The following is a 19,536-nucleotide window of genomic DNA, read 5'->3' on the forward strand; positions in this document are numbered from 1 at the left end:
CAGTATTTGACGGTGCTGTTATGTGTTTTCCCCCACAGGAGCTGATTTTAGGAGACCTGAAAGCTGAGACTTTGTACTCCATCTCAGTGGCAGCGTACACCACCAAAGGGGATGGAGCACACAGCAAAACCAAGCTGGTGCAGACACTGGGGATTGGTAAGCATATGCCAAGTATACAGTTCAGTGCACTGGATTTAGTAACATACTCAAGAATTGTTCTAACAGTAATCTGCACCATCCAGCAGTAAATTAACAGCCATATCAATTCTAATTCTTCCACAAGATTTACATGATAAATGTCTATATATGTCTATATATATATATATATATATATATACTCACATATATATATATATATGACAATTGATTTTCTGATGCCTACACTGTTGTTTGCAGTGCCCGGCCCCCCCTCCCTGTGGGTGCGTCCAGGATCTGATCCAACAGTGGTGGTGCGCTGGGCTCCTCCAGTTGAGTGCTCTGAGTCAGCCTCTGATAGCCGGGGGGCCCCAGTGGTAATCCAGGGCTACCGTCTACAGTTTGGCCTGAAGAATAGCTCTTTAGACAGCACAGTGGAGTTCACAAATAGGGAGAGAAACTTCACTGTCAGAAACCTCTCCCCAGGCTCCTCCTACGTCTTTGTCCTGTCTGCGAAGAGCCGAGCAGGTTACGGAGACGCAGTGCAGCACGAGATAACAGTTCCCATATTCCCCCCGTTGGGATACCCCAAAATACCTGACTTTGTTAATGCCACTTGCTGCTCCCTCCAGTTCTCCTGGCTGCCCCCTGCTCCAGAGGAGTGCAACGGTGTCATCACAGAGTACACCATATCTTACAAAGAGGCTGCGGGCCTCAAACCCTCTGCTGACCCTGGCCCGGCAGCCATTCCAGCCCCCACTGCTCCGCCATGGCTGATCACGCTACCAGCGAGTGAGTCCAGCTACACCATCCTGGGCCTCAATCACAGCACAGCCTACGAAGTGCAACTCAGAGCCCACAACAAGGCAGGGCCAGGCCCCTTCAGCCCACCTTTGGTGAGCCGAACCCTGGCCTTTGAAACAGGTAGGGCTGGCCTCAGGCCACAGGAACACCCTTTACCTTCTAAGCACTGGTTCAGCTTCACATCTCCGCACCCTTTCCTGTGGATTTCACTCCAAACCACTAAACTAAATGAAGTCTGGGCCAGTTCTTACAGGTCGGCCATTCACTTGTGCACCTCAGAGAGGCTGAGAACTGCAAAGTCAAGGGGAGCACCACGACTACTCCCCCCAATCTCCTCCACTCACTCACTTATACCTTCATCACCTACCCTTCACCACCAGTGGAAGCAGGCTGAATGTTAATGGATGTTTGCTTCAAGAGCACTGCTTATCACAAACTCTCAGGTAAAAGTCAATACAGGGCTTACAGTGTCTAATACAGCAGGTAAGTGTTGGGTCTCAATTCAAGGGAAGCCCGGAGTCTGGTGCTGTATCTGCAGGTAAGCTTTTTTTTTTTTATCTGATAGACCCCCACTTTCCCCTTTTACCAAAGCCTTTGCTGACATGCTGAATTCTGAGTCTAACAAACACAACCTTACACTCTGAGAATGTGGCATGTCACATTCCCGCAGCCGTTCTGTCTGTTATTTGTACTTATTACTCTTGCCATCTACTCTCCTTATCACCTGCCCATCCTCCTAACCATCATGTATTCTTCCCCCAGTAACAGATCTGACTGACGTGACTTCCATTTTCTACAGGTTTGCAGTAGGAAAGCAGAGGAGCCGCTGGTTTGATTAAAAATACTTCACCACAAGTGACTCTGTTTTTTGTTTGTTTCCTTCCCAGATGTGCCGAGGAATTTTTCAGTCAATCTGGCCACTAAGACCAGTGTTCTTCTGACCTGGGAGTTTCCAGAGAGCAGCAACCCCTATCGCTTTACTGTATGTTCTTTAGCTGGTGCATGTACATGTGTAGTGACCTAGTCTGTCATTTCGTAAGATAACGTATAAAATAATACAACATTTGAAAGTAACATTTGTCAGGTGCTTTTGATTATAATACCTCCCATTATCATAGGTTTCTTTATTTTTAGTACACATGGCCCCAACCTGAATTATACTCCCAACTGTGGAAGTGTTAACCTTTTATGCTGGCTTTATATAGAATTTAATGGAGTAGGACCATAGTACACAGAGATGGCCATTTTTATATATTATAACATCCAACAACTAGCACCTCTAAGCTCCCTAATTAACACGTTGTTTCACGTGTGAAACGTTTTACACTTTATTGGATGGATGGATTAAACAAACAAGATACAGCATGTTAATGCTTACGAGTTAGTGTGCTTTAGAGGTACTGGTAGACGGATTTTGTTACCTTTGGAGAGCCAGGCTAGCTCTTTCCCCCTGTTTGCAGTCTTCATGCTAAGCTAAGTTAGCCAGCTGCTGGTGGTAGCTTCACATCTAACTCTCAGCAAGAAAATGAATAAGCATATTTCCCAAAAAGTTGTACTTCTTCTTTTTAAATATGGTGTAAATTTGGGCAATACAGCATTGTAATAAACCCTTGAAAACTTTAAAGAAGAATATTGATAAAGATAAAAAAAATTGATTTTAATTTAGGTAGACCACCCTAAAAAGGGGGGGGCAGAGTGTTAACGTGTTAAAGTACAATAGGATATCATAGCCATCTTTGCCTTTCACCTATTGTTCTTACTTCACTAACCCTCTTTACTCCCCCAGGTGGAGTATAACCGACAGAAAATGGAGGTGGACGCTCGTCTGAGAAAGGCAGTCATCCCAAACCTTCAGCCTGACACCAGCTACGACTTTAAGATCACTGCTCCGGAGGGCAACATGGGAGGCCTTCGCCACCGCATCTCCGCCAAGACCTCGCCGCCAATCACCATCCGCCGCCCTGAGATTGACCACACCCGCGACACTGAGACGACCGTCACCATAATCCTGCCCTCGCTGGAGACTCGCACTCCTGTCAAGTAAGATTGAAAGATGGGGGGTTGGAAGTTGTCGCTATGGTTGTCATAGACCTGCTGTACTCTAGAGGTTAGATGATCTCCAAAAGGTGTGTGGCTTGATGACAACACTACCCGACTGACGAGATGTTAGTGCAACAAGTCGGCAATGGAATGTGAAAATAGTTTGATGTTTGCTGTTGTATCGGTGCAACTGGTGTTATGTTGTTTGTCCTCCTCTGCTCCCACAGGAATGTGTATGTTGTTGTAGTTCCGCTGAAGAGAGCCCGCGGCGTCATCAGACACCTCAAGAGCCCCGATGAAATGGACCTAGAGGAGGTAGGAACCACAACAATAACAGCACCCACCAATGTCTGTGCCTGGAAAGAGGAGAGGACCTATAAACAAACACACACATTCCCATTGCTCAGAACTCCTGGCAACGCTTACCCTTTATAATTCCATATCGGTGTTTAAATATTATTCACAGATATTGGAAAGTCTCACTCTCATTCCTCTTGTCTGTGTCTTCCCTCTCTCCCTCTTTCTCTCTGTTTCTCCTCTCCTAGCTATTAAAAGACATCAGTCAAAAGCAGAGGGATTCTCGGCAGCAGAAGCAGGTGGACCTGCGGCGGGCTTACATCACAGCCCGTTTCACACCTGCCACCCTACCGGCCTTCTTCACCCTGGGGGATCAGCTGGACTATGGAGGCTTTGAGAACCGAGCACTAGAGCCGGGGCAGGAGTACGTCTTCTTCATCCTGGCTGAGCTCAACTCCACAACCGGGGTACGAAAGCCACTGTGTCACATCTCTTTTCTTTCCGTGTTTATAACCACTCCCTCATTCCCTGCTGCCTGTGTTTCTCTGCTGCAGGCTGTCACTATACATTGCAATCAATATGGCCTCGCTGCTAAAACAATAAAATGCACGTCAGTCAAAGTGTTGTAAGCAAAAGGCAATAACCTTCACGTACTTCCATCGCCACTGCTAATAAAGAGTGAGTGTATCTACTGTGGCAGTAGCAGAGATATTGCCTTGTGCACTGCTCTGGATCGTATATATGTACATTTGAATTAGATTAGACGTAAATATACAGCTTGAATTAGGATAGATTTTATTTTTTATTAGATGTTTTTTTATTAGGAGCACTTTTACCCCCTGGGGGAAGCTCTTTAAAAGTAATTCAGAACTAATAAAAAGGCACTTTATTCAGTTTATTGTGATTATAGAGACATATATAATGTCAGTAAACTCAGGTACATTATTTGTGTGTTGACTAAAATGCAAAGACAGATCAAATATAATCTCACACACACATCTGCATGGAAAACCAGTCATGTGCAGCTTGGTCACAGTCCAGGAATACATGTTGTTGAGACTTGGTAAAAGAGCTGTGGGATTGACCTTTTCTGGGGCCATAGTGTGTTGATTTTATATAATTAATTGCTTTTAGTGTCATGTGCACATGTTATTTTATCCACTGAGAAATACCAAAAAAACGCAACATGCTTTCTGATCAAAAATGAGTCCTCCTTTAGTCAGTTATTTCTAAAATAGACACTTCCAGTGTCTTGTTTTCCTGACTATGTGCCTGTACGTTTCTTTACAGAAAATGTATGTGGCCAGCCCCTACACAGACCCCGTGATTGCCCCAGATTCAGACCCCCAGCCCCTGGACGCTGGCGATGGTCTGATCTGGGTGGTTGGACCCGTCCTGGCTGTGGTCTTCATCATCTGCATCGTCATCGCTATCCTCCTTTACAAAAAGTGAGTGGGGCGGATAAACTCTGTAACACAGAATGCCAAAAACCATAACCATGAGACAAAAGTTATTGATCAGCTTTGAGTAAAAAGGATAAGGCTGGTGTTATTATATATATATATATATATATAATGTTTTTTCTTTCTTAATGTCAACAAATCCCACGAAAAGATCAACGATGCATCAGATCATCTCTCAATACCTTTTGATTTAAACGGCTAAATAATTTCCTAAATAGCTGGGCACTGTAGTTTTTCTCAAACGTTTCTCAAATAGGAGTACATTTTACATTTGTTGAAGACTATTTTCAGTGCCGGATAAATATATATTTGGTGTTTTACTGAGTATTTATGGCACCAGGATGGCATATGTGGGATTCACTCAATGTAATCTACAGTATTCATGGTAATGAAGGAAAAGGTCTCTGGTGGAATTTGGCTGCACAGTGCTGTAGGATCAATTAAGTGTTAATTTTGGTTTTCGTGAATTTTTTGACAATAAGAAGAATATTGATTATTTTCAGCTTTATTCTTTAAAGATACATTGGGATTCTGTCTATCATGCCCTGTGCTCACATTCTGCCAGCAGCTCCCACTGATATTTCTTGTACCTTTAAGTGTTTAATGTTGGATTATTTTCCCATTTTCTCAGCCTGATATTCATCAAATGTGCTCCAATTTCGAAGTGCGTTCTCCCCTCAGACAGTTATGAAACGCCTGCTATAAGCCTGTGATATCTGCTGCAGGCCATCAAGCTTTTGAATACTAATACAAAATATTGATTTTCCTCTCTAACAATCTGTCTGTTTCCTTCCTTTTCTTCCGCTAATTATTCCTACCCTTGCTCTCGTTTCACTGGAAGCAGCAAACCTGACAGGTAAGATTAAACTCATTTCAAGCTCTTTGTTCGTTTTAACACGCAGCAATTACAAGACACCAGATGTTGTACATAGGACTTGTACAAAGCCGTAAAACACCATATGCACTATTTACTTAAATCAAGTAGCCATGTTAATGGCTACGTTCAGACTGCAGGCAAAAGTGGCCCAAATGTAATTTTTTTGGGGGTCAAGTGACCAGGTCAGACTTCTTCAGAAGTAGTGTGAACACTCAAATCTTGCCCAGATCAGATTTTTTTTCAAATCAGATTTAGACCACTTTCATACGTGGTCCTGAATCAGACCCAGGTCAGATTTTTTTTCAATGCGGCCGCAGTGTGAACAACCAAGGCGGATTTGATGCGACTTTTACATCCGAAAGTTTTGAATAAACTCTGTGAAGCTATTCACAACGCAGTCCCACCACTCCAGGCTTCGTCTCTGCGTCCACACAGACCTCTGTAGTGAATTTGCAGCCATAACCCAGCAAAAGGCCAAAATAGCCAATTTGGCTCTCTTTCTCTTCATTCTTCTCCTCAGCACCTGCTCATTAATGTTACGGCTGCCATTACACAAACATGTTGAAATAAAAGCAAAAATGCTTACTTCCTCCATAACCTCCCTAACTTTAGTGCCACAGCGTGCTGCATCTGATGTCATTGTCAAAAGGTAATGTGAACAGCCAAAAACAAGAAATTGGGTCTGAGCAAAAAATCCAAATTAAGTATTAAAACTTGCGGTGTGAACGTAGCCAATGATGTGTCACTACTGGGTCTGGGTTTTTTATTCTCCCTAGTTGTTTGCATTTGCTAATTGCTCTTTTGACTCACTGGTGTTCGAGCAGCAAGCGCAAGGACTCTGAACCCGGAACCAAGAGCCTTTTGAACAACGCGGAGATGATGGCCCATCACCCAACAGATCCTGTGGAGATGAGACGCATCAACTTCCAGACTCCCGGTATGAAGCACGGACCCTCACAGGCACCCAAACACACACACACACACACACACACACACACACACAATTTGTATTTGCATACTAAAGTGTACTGCCGATTGCTCATCATTTGATGATGAAATATTCATGCGACTAATTTGAATACTTTGATAAGATTATGCAGACAAGATTGTGAAAGTACTCCGCCGCATCACAACCAACCTGTCAGCTTCCAGTCGTTTCTGAGATCAAAATGGCCGCTGCCCAGGTAGTACAGTTAAGTGCTTAGTCACTGCTGAGTCATAACGGTGTGACAAAATCGAATCATCTCCGCACGCCCACAATCCACGTGCCAGGCCAGGCCACAAATAGCACATCAGAACAGACAGAAATGACAGAAGTCTGTCTTATCATGAATGTCTCGAATGTTTCAAAATGATACATCGGTAGGTGAGTTGTGGGTTAACTGTGATCATTTATAAAGGAATTGATTCTGTTCTCGCCAGCATAACCAACTGAAACCCCACTGTGAAGTAACTACATGGATTTTGCCGCTCCCCACCCCCTACAGAGTGAGGTCTAACAACACAGCTGCTTTGGTCGTGGTACCAGGCCAATCATGCCTTGCTTTCACTTCTTCCATTAAATTAACAGCATCCTAAAAAAGCACATGCCCTGGAGGAATTGAATCCCTGTTCTCACTATATTTTTTTATGGTTGCAGTTTATAGAAGTCTCACAGGGTTCTCGCTGAAAAGGTGGCAAGATGTGTCACCATGGAGAAAGGTCCTTTACCTGCCAGGATATATAAAGTCAAATGATACTGCTTTTTATTAAACCATAAATGAAGGTCTGAAGGTTTTTTTTTTTACATGTTCGTGGGAAGCAAAGTAAAACCCACAGAACAAAGCACCTCTGCTCTTCTCTTCTATCATATGTTTCTGTTTTTACTCTCATGTGGCAGCAACCCTGAAGCTCCCACTTCTCCCCTCCTGAGATTTGGGCTTTTGAGATGCTCGCCAAAAATGAAATTTGTTTCCAACTAAGCCGGCTGATGCTATCTGAGGTCACTTTAGTCGTGACAGGAGCGTTTTGTCGTGATTACCTGTGTGTGCTGCAGTGCCGGGCTGGAGGAGAAAATAACCGTTGACATGAGCCTGTTTTTGATAGCTGTAGCTGCAGAATGACTCTAAATGCTCTCCGTAGTGCATTGACATGCATTAAAATTCCAGAAACATCGAGAATGCAATCTGACTTAAATAGATTGTGTTCATTGTGTACAAAGCAGTGTTTCTTTCTTTTATTCTTGTAGCTATTTGCCTTTTGAATGGACAATGGATCGCAATAGCTTCTCATTTCCTACTCCAGAAACAACTGTACGAGGCATAGGTTGCTGCCTTTGTGTGTGTGTGTATGTGTGTGTGTGTGTGTGTGTGTGTGCCTGCGTGTGTGTGTGTGTGTGTGCGCGCCCCGAAACCCCTCCTAATTAGTGTTCTGTCTGTGATTGTTTTCTCTGAGCCGTTGCTTCTCTGATCACAGAGAATGCAATTTATCAAAGAAAAACAATTTACAAACAAACAAGACTCGCCTCACTTTGTCCTCGCACATGGATCAAAATTGATTTTCTGCCTCAGCGTGTTCCTTAATGATATGTGATGTTCTCTGATTGGATAATTATTTTCACCTCCTTGCATATGAGCGATGTTAACCTGCAGTAATTTGGGTTATTCAGCTGAAGTGTGCGTCACCTCTGACCCTTGTTGACACGCAGGAATGATGAGCCATCCTCCCATCCCCATCAGCGAGCTGGCTGAGCACATAGAGCTGCTGAAAGCAAACGACAACCTGCGACTCTCCCAGGAGTACGAGGTGAGACATAATTTATTATTCCACATGAATAAACAAATAACATCCTTGTTGTTTAGAGATGTTAAGCCTTCGCGTCATAAAGCAAATCTTACTTAACATTTGTATCTCTGTGTGCAGACTCTATGTTCATGATTTATTCAGCACTACAGTGTGTTGCTGTAACTTGTGTACATTACAGAGCACTCTCTTTCCATTATCCTCAAATGCACTACTAAAAATGCCACCACACACGTTAATGTGTACGTGTGTGTGTGTGTGTTTGCTGCTTCTTCGCAGTCCATCGACCCTAGTCAGCAGTTCACCTGGGAGCACTCAAACCTGGAGGTCAACAAGCCCAAAAACCGCTACGCTAACGTCATAGCGTACGACCACACCAGAGTCATCCTGGCTCCCATAGAAGGTGAGCATTAGCTGGAAAAGTACAGCAAGGTAAAGAAGATGTTAAGATCTTAATGGGAGAGTCTGAGCGTATTTGTGTTCAGGGGGGTGAACATTAAAAGAGAGGCCAGAAGGAGAGGGAGAGCCGCATGATGGATGAAATCTGAAATTGCAAACAGTGCTCAAGTCTGGCTGTGTGCAGTGGCTTGAGACTGACAAACAACGCGAGTGCATTCAAGTGCAGCCAGCACTCGCCGAGAACAAGAAGGGGGAGAATGGATTTGATCTGCAGCTCATGAATTTACACCGACAGAGCCTTGTTGTTGTTTGTTGCCATCCGCTAGTCATCCAGCAGCCGTCTGTTGGAAGCAGCGGCTGCCACAAACAAACTGTTCGTTAGGCTGTTTGATGTCATACATTCAGGTTAATTTATTATGTCGCGTATGCAGATTGCAGTTTAGCGAGAGCCTCACAAGTGTCTCGTTTTGCAGGTATCCTGGGGAGCGACTATCTCAACGCCAACTACATTGACGGCTACAGGAAGCAGAATGCCTACATTGCTACCCAGGGGCCACTGGCGGAGACATTCGGGGACTTTTGGAGGATGGTGTGGGAGCAGAGGGCCGCCTCTGTGGTCATGATGACGCGTCTTGAGGAGAAGTCACGGGTAGGAAGCCACTGACTCCCAAAATCTTAGTTTACCTGCAATTTAAAGTTCTTGGGGCTGTTTGCTTAAAATATCTAATGAAACGGAAGAGGAATGTTGCTTTGGTTCAGTGTGAAACCTGTAATAGTCGTAGTAATGATGATGATGCTTTTTTCTTTATCCGTGTAGATAAAGTGTGACCAGTACTGGCCAAGTCGCGGCACAGAGACATACGGGATGATCCAGGTCACCCTGCTGGACACAATGGAGCTGGCCACATTCTGTGTCCGCACCCTTTCCCTGCATAAGGTCAATTATTTCCCTCTTTTTTTCGCTCCGTCTCCATCTGTATCCACCCCTTGACTCACCGCTCTGCCCTTTCCTCGAGTAATTACTGTTTTATCCAGTGCAAACTGCTTTGATCTCTTGAGTTTACAGTTAGGAACGAGGAGCAACTGTCACTGAACGACACACGGATCAGAAAAGATTAGCCTGGGCTTCATGGAGTGTTCAAACCAGGCCAGCCTCCTTGTGTCAGGCGCTGAGATTTGATCACTGTTGGAAGCAGAGCACTTTCTCATAGCACAGGGCTAATCTAGGACCGCCAGACTAGCGTGCCTCTGTGGCCTACTTACAAACACAGAAACTAGGCCAACTGTAGCTTCCAAGTGTAGCACACGCTTCTCCAAATTTTTGTTGATGTGTCGTGAAACGTCATGTTTGAAGATCAGTCATATGGTAGAGAAAAAATGCACATTAAATGTTCAGCACTGCCTGTATTATTCCTTTGTTTTGTATAGATGGTGTGCAATGTAGGGATATTTGGGGAATCTAAAATGACCCTTTAATATATACAGAATGTATAGGAATAGCTTTTTGCATGAATTTAAAGCTTCTTGGACATTCTATATGAGGAAAGTTAGTTGTGTTCTGTATGACAATGGCAATAATTAGGATGGAGTCATTGAGATATATCTGAGAATCTGCACTCAAACGAATTGGCAAATGTGTCAATTCTCCCTAATTACTTAAAAGGTTTTATGTTGGAACATTCAGTAATGCAAACGAGATTAAGCGTACACATGCACTTGCACAGACAAGTATGACTTGTGATAGTAAAGCCAATTTATTTGTTTTGCTTGTCTCTTATATCAGAGTGGCTGCAGTGAACGGCGAGAGGTGCGTCAGTTCCAGTTTACAGCCTGGCCAGATCACGGTGTGCCAGAGTATCCCACCCCCTTCCTCAACTTCCTCCGCAGGGTCAAAGCCTGCAACCCTCCTGACGCCGGACCTATCATCGCTCACTGCAGGTACAGTACACACACACACACACACACACACACACACACACACACACATACACACAGTATATCTTAATTAGCATTTTGGGAAATATTCGTATTTGCTTTCTTGCGGAAAGTTAGATAATAAGATTTATACCACTATTAGACATGAGGGTGTTAACAATCTTCTCATCCAACTGTTAATAGCTAATAAGCCCATTTCCCAAACTAATAATAATAATGACTTTATTTATATAGAACCTTTAAAAACAGAGTTTACAAAGTGCTTTGACAGACAAAGCAAAGCAAAAGCAGAGATCAAGGTTGAACTATTTCTTTAAATGAAATATCAAAAATAAAATCCACTGATATCCCACTTCTTCCTCTCCGTCTACCAGTGCTGGTGTTGGTCGCACCGGCTGTTTTATTGTCATCGATGCCATGCTGGAGCGCATTCGACACGAACGCACTGTGGACATCTATGGCCACGTGACCCTAATGCGCTCCCAGAGGAACTACATGGTGCAGACGGAGGACCAATACAGCTTCATCCACGAGGCGCTGCTGGAGGCCGTGGCCTGCGGGAACACTGAGGTGGCCGCCAGGAGTCTGTACTCTTACATGCAGAAGCTGTCCAAGGTGGAGCCTGGGGAGCACATCACCGGCATGGAGCTGGAGTTCAAGGTAGGGTAAATTGTGTTCAAAATGAAATGGTTGGGGATATATTCTGCCTCGCGTACACAATTACATTCTGAGATTTTGTCTGAAAAGATGAATAGAAAAGTGATTTCAAACATTTTTGCTTTGTGGCTTCTTAAAATGAAGCCAGGTCTATTTCTAATACCTCGTTGTAAGTTACATGAGTCTATGAGTTGTAAGCAGTTCAACATGAGATTGATTTTTCTTTCTAAAATTGTTTCACTTGAATAATATTAAGAGCCTTGAAGATGTTAACCTACCTAGAATCTAAAAAAGTAAAAAGATAAGTATAAGATAAAAGATAAGTTTAGGAAATGAACAATATTTTGTGTAACAGAAAAATACTTTTTCTTCCTTCCTATCTTGTCATCTCACATCCCCTCAGATTGGGAACCAGTACAGTGGCCTTGGGACATTAGCTAACCAGGCAAATAATCCTGCACTCTTGCATGCCAAATCAGTTTTGGTTTGCTGGATAATGTACTTTAAAGTTTAAAAAAAAAAAAAAAAAGAAGAAGAAACATCATCACAAATGAACATTTTCTCTCTCCATCTAGCGGCTGGCCAACACCAAAGCCCACACGTCCCGGTTTGTCACAGCCAACCTGCCTTGCAACAAATTCAAGAACCGACTGGTCAACATCATGCCCTATGAAACCACCCGTGTCTGCCTCCAGCCAATCAGAGGCCTGGAGGGCTCCGACTACATCAATGCCAGTTACATAGACGGATACAGGTATGTTTTGCTCCTGAAAACACTAATATGACCTGACCCTCTTCCTCTTATGATGGCTCGATGAGGGAATGGAATGGATAGGTTTTCACCACAGCGTTCCCACCTGTCACGTCCTGTCAGATCTGACGTGACTGTATACATGTTCCCACTATTTGTCCCGCTGCACGCCACTTGCTTCAATCACAGTGCTTGTGATGATTCAGGCATTCAGAGTGGTTGCACACACATGTTTTGACTGTTCCTCTTCTTGCCTGAAGCCTGACCCCCTTTTCAGTCTGATGCTTGACAGAGGGAGAAACAGGGAGTAGGTGGCTTCTTAATCTGTGTGTGTGTGTGTGTGTGTGTGTGTGTGTGTGTGTGTGTGTGTGTGTGTGTGTGTGTGTGTGTGTGTGTGTGTGTGTGTGTGTGTGTGTGTGTGTGTGTGTGTGTGTAGGCAACAGAGAGGCTATATTGCCACCCAGGGTCCACTGGCTGAGACTACGGAGGATTTCTGGAGGATGCTGTGGGAACACAACTCCACTATAGTGGTCATGCTCACTAAACTGAGAGAAATGGGACGGGTAGGGGTAAATTAATTCACACACATAAGTGCTAGAAATACCAGCAAATGTCAGCCCTGTACACAATGTCATCAATCCTTTTTTTCTTTTTTTTTTCTTGTTCTGCTCTCTCAGGAGAAGTGTCACCAGTACTGGCCCGCTGAGCGCTCAGCCAGGTACCAATACTTTGTGGTGGACCCCATGGCTGAGTACAACATGCCTCAATACATCCTCCGGGAGTTCAAAGTTACAGATGCCAGGGTGAGCTCTGTGTGTTCCAAGACTTGGTCTCCTGTTGTTGTGTTGTATTCAAACAGCAGTGTAACATTACACTCCTTGACTTCTGCTCTATTCCCAATCCATCAGTGCTGTTCAAAGACAGCGGTATAAAGCATGTCCTATCGACGTGTAGTGTGTGTCGGTCCGTGTGTGTTTTGTATGTGAATGTGTAACACAACAGGTAAGCTCCAGCAGCTAGATTACTCATTCAACCATGCTGTCTCCAGATCACTTTGACAGCATGTGTGTGTGTGTGTGTGTGTGTGTGTGTGTGTGTGTGTGTGTGTGTGTGTGTGTGTGTGTGTGCGTGCGCGCGTGTGCGTGTGTCCTCATGTGCACATATCTGCCAGTCATAGATAACTCCAGTTAAGCCTGTCCTGCACTGACGCCACTTCGACAGATGCTCTATTGATCTCCATTAAAGGGGAGTCAGAAAGGCTGAGCAGAAGAGAAAAGATGTAATTGCCTACTGAGTGGCTGACAATAGCAGACGCACTGACGTTACAGCTTCAAGTTAACCACAGCCACTGATCCAGGGTCAGATAACAGTAATCATTAGAAGGAAGAAGAAAAAAAAGGATATTGCCTGGCAGAGTCTCTCTCAATCAATACAGCGAGAAGAAGCTCTCTCTTTTTTGAAATAATCACCTCACATAAACAATAACTACGCCTTTCCAGGATCAACATCTTGATACGTGTTGAAAAGACATCAGATACACTTTCAGATCGCAGCCCGCAGCTTCTTTTTTTTTTTCTTCAGTTAGATCGTTCTTAACTCCTCATTTCTCCCACTCCTTCAGGACGGCCAATCACGGACAGTGCGTCAGTTCCAGTTTACCGATTGGCCAGAGCAAGGTGTTCCTAAATCTGGCGAGGGCTTCATTGATTTCATTGGCCAAGTGCACAAAACCAAGGAGCAGTTTGGCCAGGATGGACCAATCAGCGTCCACTGCAGGTAAGCAGTGGGGTTCAGCTCAGCAGCTCATGATGAAACTATTCACCGTTAATTAAAAGTACATTCAATTGCATAGCAAGTGCAGTGGGTTGGTCAGAATGTAGCGTGTCGTCGTCTGAGCTCTGGCACATTGTAAACTATGGTCGAATGGTTTCCTTTATGTCTGCAGTGCTGGCGTGGGGCGGACAGGTGTCTTCATCACTCTGAGTATTGTCCTGGAGAGGATGCGTTACGAAGGGGCGGTGGACATCTTCCAGACTGTCAAAATGCTGCGCACACAGAGACCAGCCATGGTGCAGACTGAGGTAAACACTCAACAGCATGTGGGACATGGGCAGAGACCTTCATTCACTGACTTGTGAAAAGCATGCATCTCCGAAACTTAAGCTTTTTATGAGTTAATAAAAACAGATCTGTTTAAGACATATGCAAATTTTCTCAACACATAAAGGAACTCTTAATCCTTTAGTTTGTCTGAAAAATGAAAACAATCACCAAACTGAGTTTAAGACAGATATGACATTCAACATTCCCAACATACAGTGAAGTCAGGATTTTAGTAAAGCCTCCGTTGCAATACCATTGTCATGATTCTAGATCAAAACAACTGACTGGATAGGTGCTGTGAGCCTGAGTCTGTTTCTGTTTATAGCAACAATGATATCTTTTTCTGTGTTTGTTTGTCACCCAGGATGAGTACCAGTTTTGCTACCAGGCTGCTCTGGAGTACCTGGGTAGCTTTGACCACTATGCAACATAAGTGAAGAGACAACCATTCATCCATCTTTCTGCTTTGAGGTCCACAAACAAAACCAACAAGTGAAACAAGAGAAAGACGGCCTGAAATAACGTGAACATTGAACCTTTTTTCTGGGAGCAAGACTCAAAGATGAATTCTACACCAACAAGGACAAAACGCAACAACAAAAACAGCAACGACAAATCTGTGTCTAACAGCACCCACACTCATCAGGGGTTTCCCTGAGGAGCTGGTGGGTGTGGAGACTCTCCATGTGTAATTCATATACTTACCTCAGTGTTCCAGTGTGAAGGACGTATAATACATGTGTGTTGTGGTCAGCTATCTCCAATATGAACCAGTGAAAAACAAACGGCTTCTGAACAGGAATTATGATACTATATGTGTATAAAAATACATAAAGAAAAAAAAAACAAAGAGCCTGGATATTTGCTGCACCCTAAATGGGCTTTTTATCCTCAACTTTGTATCTATTGGTTTGGTGTACTAAGGGGGTTACAAAGTGCAAAGGTGAACATTTCTATGTGTCCGTGAGTCCTTTTCAAAGGTGTCTACTGCTGCCACTGGTGGCTCTGATTATCGTTTCAAGCAGATGACTAGGTAATGCCTCAGCAGAAGCCAACAGTAGGGACTCAACACCCTGAGGACTGTTGGAGAAGCATGTGGATGCTCATTTACCCGACGCACAGTGCCAAGAGAAACCATGCAGCGTGAACATGAACTGTGGCCTAAGGAGAGATAGCTTCCTCTTTTATCCAGCATAACATAAAGCCAGACTAGAGACCGCTCTAAAACACACTGGCCAAGGATCAGTTCATGCTCCCAAATCATGTCCTCGCTGACAGCTGGCCTCAGAACAGTGATCAGAGCCTCAACTGGGCTGAGATTTGTTGTCCACTGCATTCTTCATTAAACAAAAGCCTGCTTGCTATTTGCTGTATTCCTTGTTCATCCTCCAGCTCATCACCTCTTGAAGTCAGCCCCATTGTGTCAGTTTAGCAGTGGCTTATTGAAAGAGATGCTCTAATGAAAGAATTGAGCTTCAATCCCGTTAAAAAAAACGGTTACCATCCCATTTCTGCAGACGTGATTTTTGTTTTTAACTGTACGTCTTTGCCTTATGCTGACATATTTCTTGTGTTTAAACATGCTGCTTAATGTTCATGCATTGTGTGCTAAACCTTTATTGTCATACAGTATCTTAAACTGAGGATGAAAGTTGTTTCCTAATCATCTTCCTCCTCTAAAGCTTACCTACTTGAATTGCACGACTTTGCAGTTAAAACAGTCTGGTGTTTTACTATTTAAGGCTACTGACAGTGAAAGATAATGAGAGAAAGCCAAAATAAAACATTCAGCGTAAGTGGTGATTTGCTCACTTTTAACAGTCCTCTCCCCTCACCCAACTGTCCCACCTTTATATAAACTCCATTCAAATTATCTCTGTTCCTAAATCACACTGTACAGAACATCCCAACTTTACCAAATGATGTTTTCCCCTCTGTCTACTCCAGTAGAACTGCACAGGTCCGTGATATCGATATATATATCTTTTCTTGATTTGACATATAATCATTATTGGTCCCACTTGGTGATTGAAGAGCACAGCGATGTTCCAGTGTATCAGACATCTCGGGTGTTTTCACAGATTTTGTACATACAGTCTATCATTGGAGTCCTATACAGTACAGTTGCATACGTCTGAGCACAAGATATAACGTGGGATTGGATGTGATGTAGTTGTTATTGTCGCAGAAAAAAAAGCCTTATTGTTCAATTTGTCATATTTATTTCATATGATTTTTTAAGATATTTATTCTATTTTGTTACTTTTTACGTTTGTTTTGAATCTATTTATTTGGGATATCTACCAACTATAACCAATAGGATGTTGTTTACTTGTTTCTTTGGCGAGCCAATGTTAAAGTATGATATTGTCACTGTTTGTTTTTTTATTTTTAATGGTCAGTTTTGGTGCTTTTTTATTTGCTTTATTATTATAAAGTATGCCCTCTGTGTAGGGTGCTATTTGATACTGATTACTGATGTCCGACTAGTTAGCTAGAGATGTGCGTTAGAGGCAGACCTAGTTTAAGTTTACAGTGATGCTCTGTTGATGCCCTCCCCCACTTGACCTCCATAGCAACAGCAGTGGTGTGATCACAGCAACAGGTATGGTCCAGCCCAAGGGCATCAAAAGAAATGAGATATATAGAGCAGACTTGTTGGTGAAAACCTCAGACAAGCTGTTAGTATTTATTTTGCTGGAAAGCACATGGTAGCAAGTGTATTTTTGACAAAGAATGGGTTAAGAATGGCCCAGCTACACACACCCTCAAAGGTCATTGTTTATATCTGAAATTATTCTGATGTGAAATCTATGTGTGGTCCAGACGTCTTTACAGTGTGTGACATATATACAAAATGTTATTCCTTTGAATTTCTAATGATTATTGTGTCAAGAGAAATATAAAAGGCACACACATAAAACATAATATGAAATTTGTTGAGGGCCCGCTCTGATGACGCCACCCCCCTAACTTATGTACCTGTTCTTTCCTTTCAAACCATGGATGTAGATATTGTATCTTGACTTTGTATTAAAAGCAGAATGATTGAATATACAGCACAATGAGCTGTGTGATTCATGTGGCCTTTTTTTATTGTTATTCACTCCTCGTCCACTAGAAGGGACCAAAGTAACTCTAAACTGAAATGCACTCACTGACTGTACCCAGCTTTTAGTGAATACACTGCACACAGGATTACATTAAAAAAAATGGTTGGAAGTTTAAATGTAACTTTTACAAAACGGTTTCAGCTGCTTTGGAGCCACAAAATGAAGTTGCATTTAGTTCAGCTGTAATAACTCTCCAGCTGTAGCATTACAGTATGGTAAGAGCAGAGGCATGGGGCAGATGGTGGAGATGGGAAAGATTCCTAACGACTGCTGGTAGTGTAAGGATTAAAATACTTAATGTTACTTAGAATGTAAAATATTGCATTAAACGCCTGTATTTGGATAAGTGCCAAGTTGGATATATTTGACCTTTCAGAAAAATACAAGTTTGTCAGTCAAGACTTGGATGTTGGCATGGATGCAACACAAGCCGGAAACTTAGGATAACTGATGTAACATGACATGAGCATGACAACACATACAGGAAAATTTCTTAAGGGGAAAAACATTTTGTAATCTTGGACATAAAACTTCATTCTTGATATTTGAAACAGTAGTTTGGCCAAAAAAACAACATAAAGACATAGTTAAACATTTGACAGTTACCATCAGATAAGAAGGTTGATACCACTCTCATATTTGTAACTATAATGCTACAGCTAGCAGTCGTTTAACTTAGCTTAGCACAAGGACTGGAAGAAAGGTGAAACCAAGGGGGTAAGCTTTGCTTCAGAGCTGGAACCTCCTATGGCGCCATTTTGATGCTACCAAACGATCACCCGACGTTAGCATTCCATTGACTGCCATTCATTTTGACGTCACTTTGACAGCGAATAACTTTACATCTGAAGCGTTTAAAGACTTTTTTTGTCCATTGTTTATTTCTAAAGAAACACGACAATGTATAAAAGGCTCCATTACCTTGTACCTCACGTTATGGCTCCGTAGCAGACGTTTTTATAAAAATAGGCTAACAATTGTGTCATAACCACGCGACTTACTGTCGCATAGTAGAGGAATTACCGTATAGTACAGGAGAAGCTCGCAGGCAGTTTCAACTTACATTAGCTGTTTAAGTTTAATTACTAATGTTAACTAGCATTTTAGTTAGCAATAATTAGCCTGTGTCCGTGTTATCTCCTTACATATACCTACGCTCTCCGTCTCTGCTAGATTGGGAATGATTGAGATTTCTCTTGGCACAGCTACCAGAAGACTTACAACTTTCAGACAGGTTGCTCACAGCACATTTACGTCGTCTCTCTCAGTTGGAGGCTGCACAGTAACGCTCAGCCATCACCGGAAAAATGCTTCTAATATCTTTCACTGGTCTCCGTCCAGAGCAACGGGATCTGTTGGTCCATTTATATACTGTCTATGGGTGAAACCATACGTTATAATGTTACACATTCTGTATATTTTTGCTCTTTCCGAAGAGTAAACTAAAAAATAGATAACGTGTTAATTAGTGAGCTTTTGAGGTGTGTGTAGTTGGATTTGTGACTTTTGGACAAAGCTAGCTAGCAGCTCCCCCCGTTTTCAGTCTTTGTGCTAGTCTAAGCTAACCGGCTGCTGGAGCTAGCTTCATAATTAGCATACAGATGTTTTTACGTGTTTGTTTTTACGACGACTGTTCAGCAAGCTGGAAAATGAGCATATTTCCAAAAAAAATTTTTCCTTTAAGGTCCACTCATTAGTTAGCATTGACTGCACAATGGATACATCTGATTTTAGAATAGTTCTACACGTGTTTCACTTTTTAGTAGGCCTACTATGTGCAAGTTCACCAGTGTAAAGTTCACATGCAGCAGCAGCATCCTCATTGTTTCTGTCTGTTGATATGAAGAGTTGCCAAGTGTGACTGGCCAACCTTTTTACCTGCTACTTCCTCGAAAACTCTCATAAAGCCAACCACTCATTTGTATTCAAATGTTTCCAAGGAAAACAAAAAGGAGGAGGGTGTGGCGAATGTATTGTTCTGTTCATTACAGGACAAATCGCTGTGGTAATTTGAACGCTTTCATGATTCTAATCTTCTTGAGACGTGTTGAGACAGGCCCGGTAACTTTACACCTATAAATGGACTGCATTATCATAGCGCTTTTCTAGTCTTAACGAATTCTCAAAGCACAGTTACGAGTCACAAGGAGGCTTAAAGCGTGTTTTACACTAGACGCATCT

The 19,536-nt window shown here is 42.8% G+C and overlaps 1 protein-coding gene across 1 annotated transcript in view; it reads left to right on the forward strand.

Annotated features, from left to right (window-relative positions):
• The window catches only part of ptprsb (protein tyrosine phosphatase receptor type Sb), a 57,986-nt gene extending 40,700 nt beyond the window's left edge, over positions 1-17,286 (forward strand). Inside the window, exons 13-32 of the mRNA XM_078264250.1 lie at positions 39-156; positions 397-1,059; positions 1,827-1,921; positions 2,726-2,979; positions 3,207-3,294; positions 3,525-3,743; positions 4,567-4,724; positions 6,438-6,553; positions 8,303-8,400; positions 8,677-8,800; positions 9,270-9,445; positions 9,614-9,733; positions 10,580-10,734; positions 11,106-11,391; positions 11,964-12,142; positions 12,576-12,702; positions 12,817-12,942; positions 13,761-13,915; positions 14,085-14,220; positions 14,607-17,286. Of these exons, the coding sequence (XP_078120376.1) occupies positions 39-156; positions 397-1,059; positions 1,827-1,921; positions 2,726-2,979; positions 3,207-3,294; positions 3,525-3,743; positions 4,567-4,724; positions 6,438-6,553; positions 8,303-8,400; positions 8,677-8,800; positions 9,270-9,445; positions 9,614-9,733; positions 10,580-10,734; positions 11,106-11,391; positions 11,964-12,142; positions 12,576-12,702; positions 12,817-12,942; positions 13,761-13,915; positions 14,085-14,220; positions 14,607-14,675 (3,462 nt within the window). The 3' untranslated portion in view covers positions 14,676-17,286. The remainder of the gene's footprint in view (positions 1-38; positions 157-396; positions 1,060-1,826; positions 1,922-2,725; positions 2,980-3,206; positions 3,295-3,524; positions 3,744-4,566; positions 4,725-6,437; positions 6,554-8,302; positions 8,401-8,676; positions 8,801-9,269; positions 9,446-9,613; positions 9,734-10,579; positions 10,735-11,105; positions 11,392-11,963; positions 12,143-12,575; positions 12,703-12,816; positions 12,943-13,760; positions 13,916-14,084; positions 14,221-14,606) is intronic.
• Positions 17,287-19,536: the final 2,250 nt, after the last annotated feature.

This window comes from Sander vitreus, chromosome 12 (assembly GCF_031162955.1).
Source record: "Sander vitreus isolate 19-12246 chromosome 12, sanVit1, whole genome shotgun sequence".
Classification (NCBI taxonomy): Eukaryota; Metazoa; Chordata; class Actinopteri; order Perciformes; family Percidae; genus Sander; species Sander vitreus.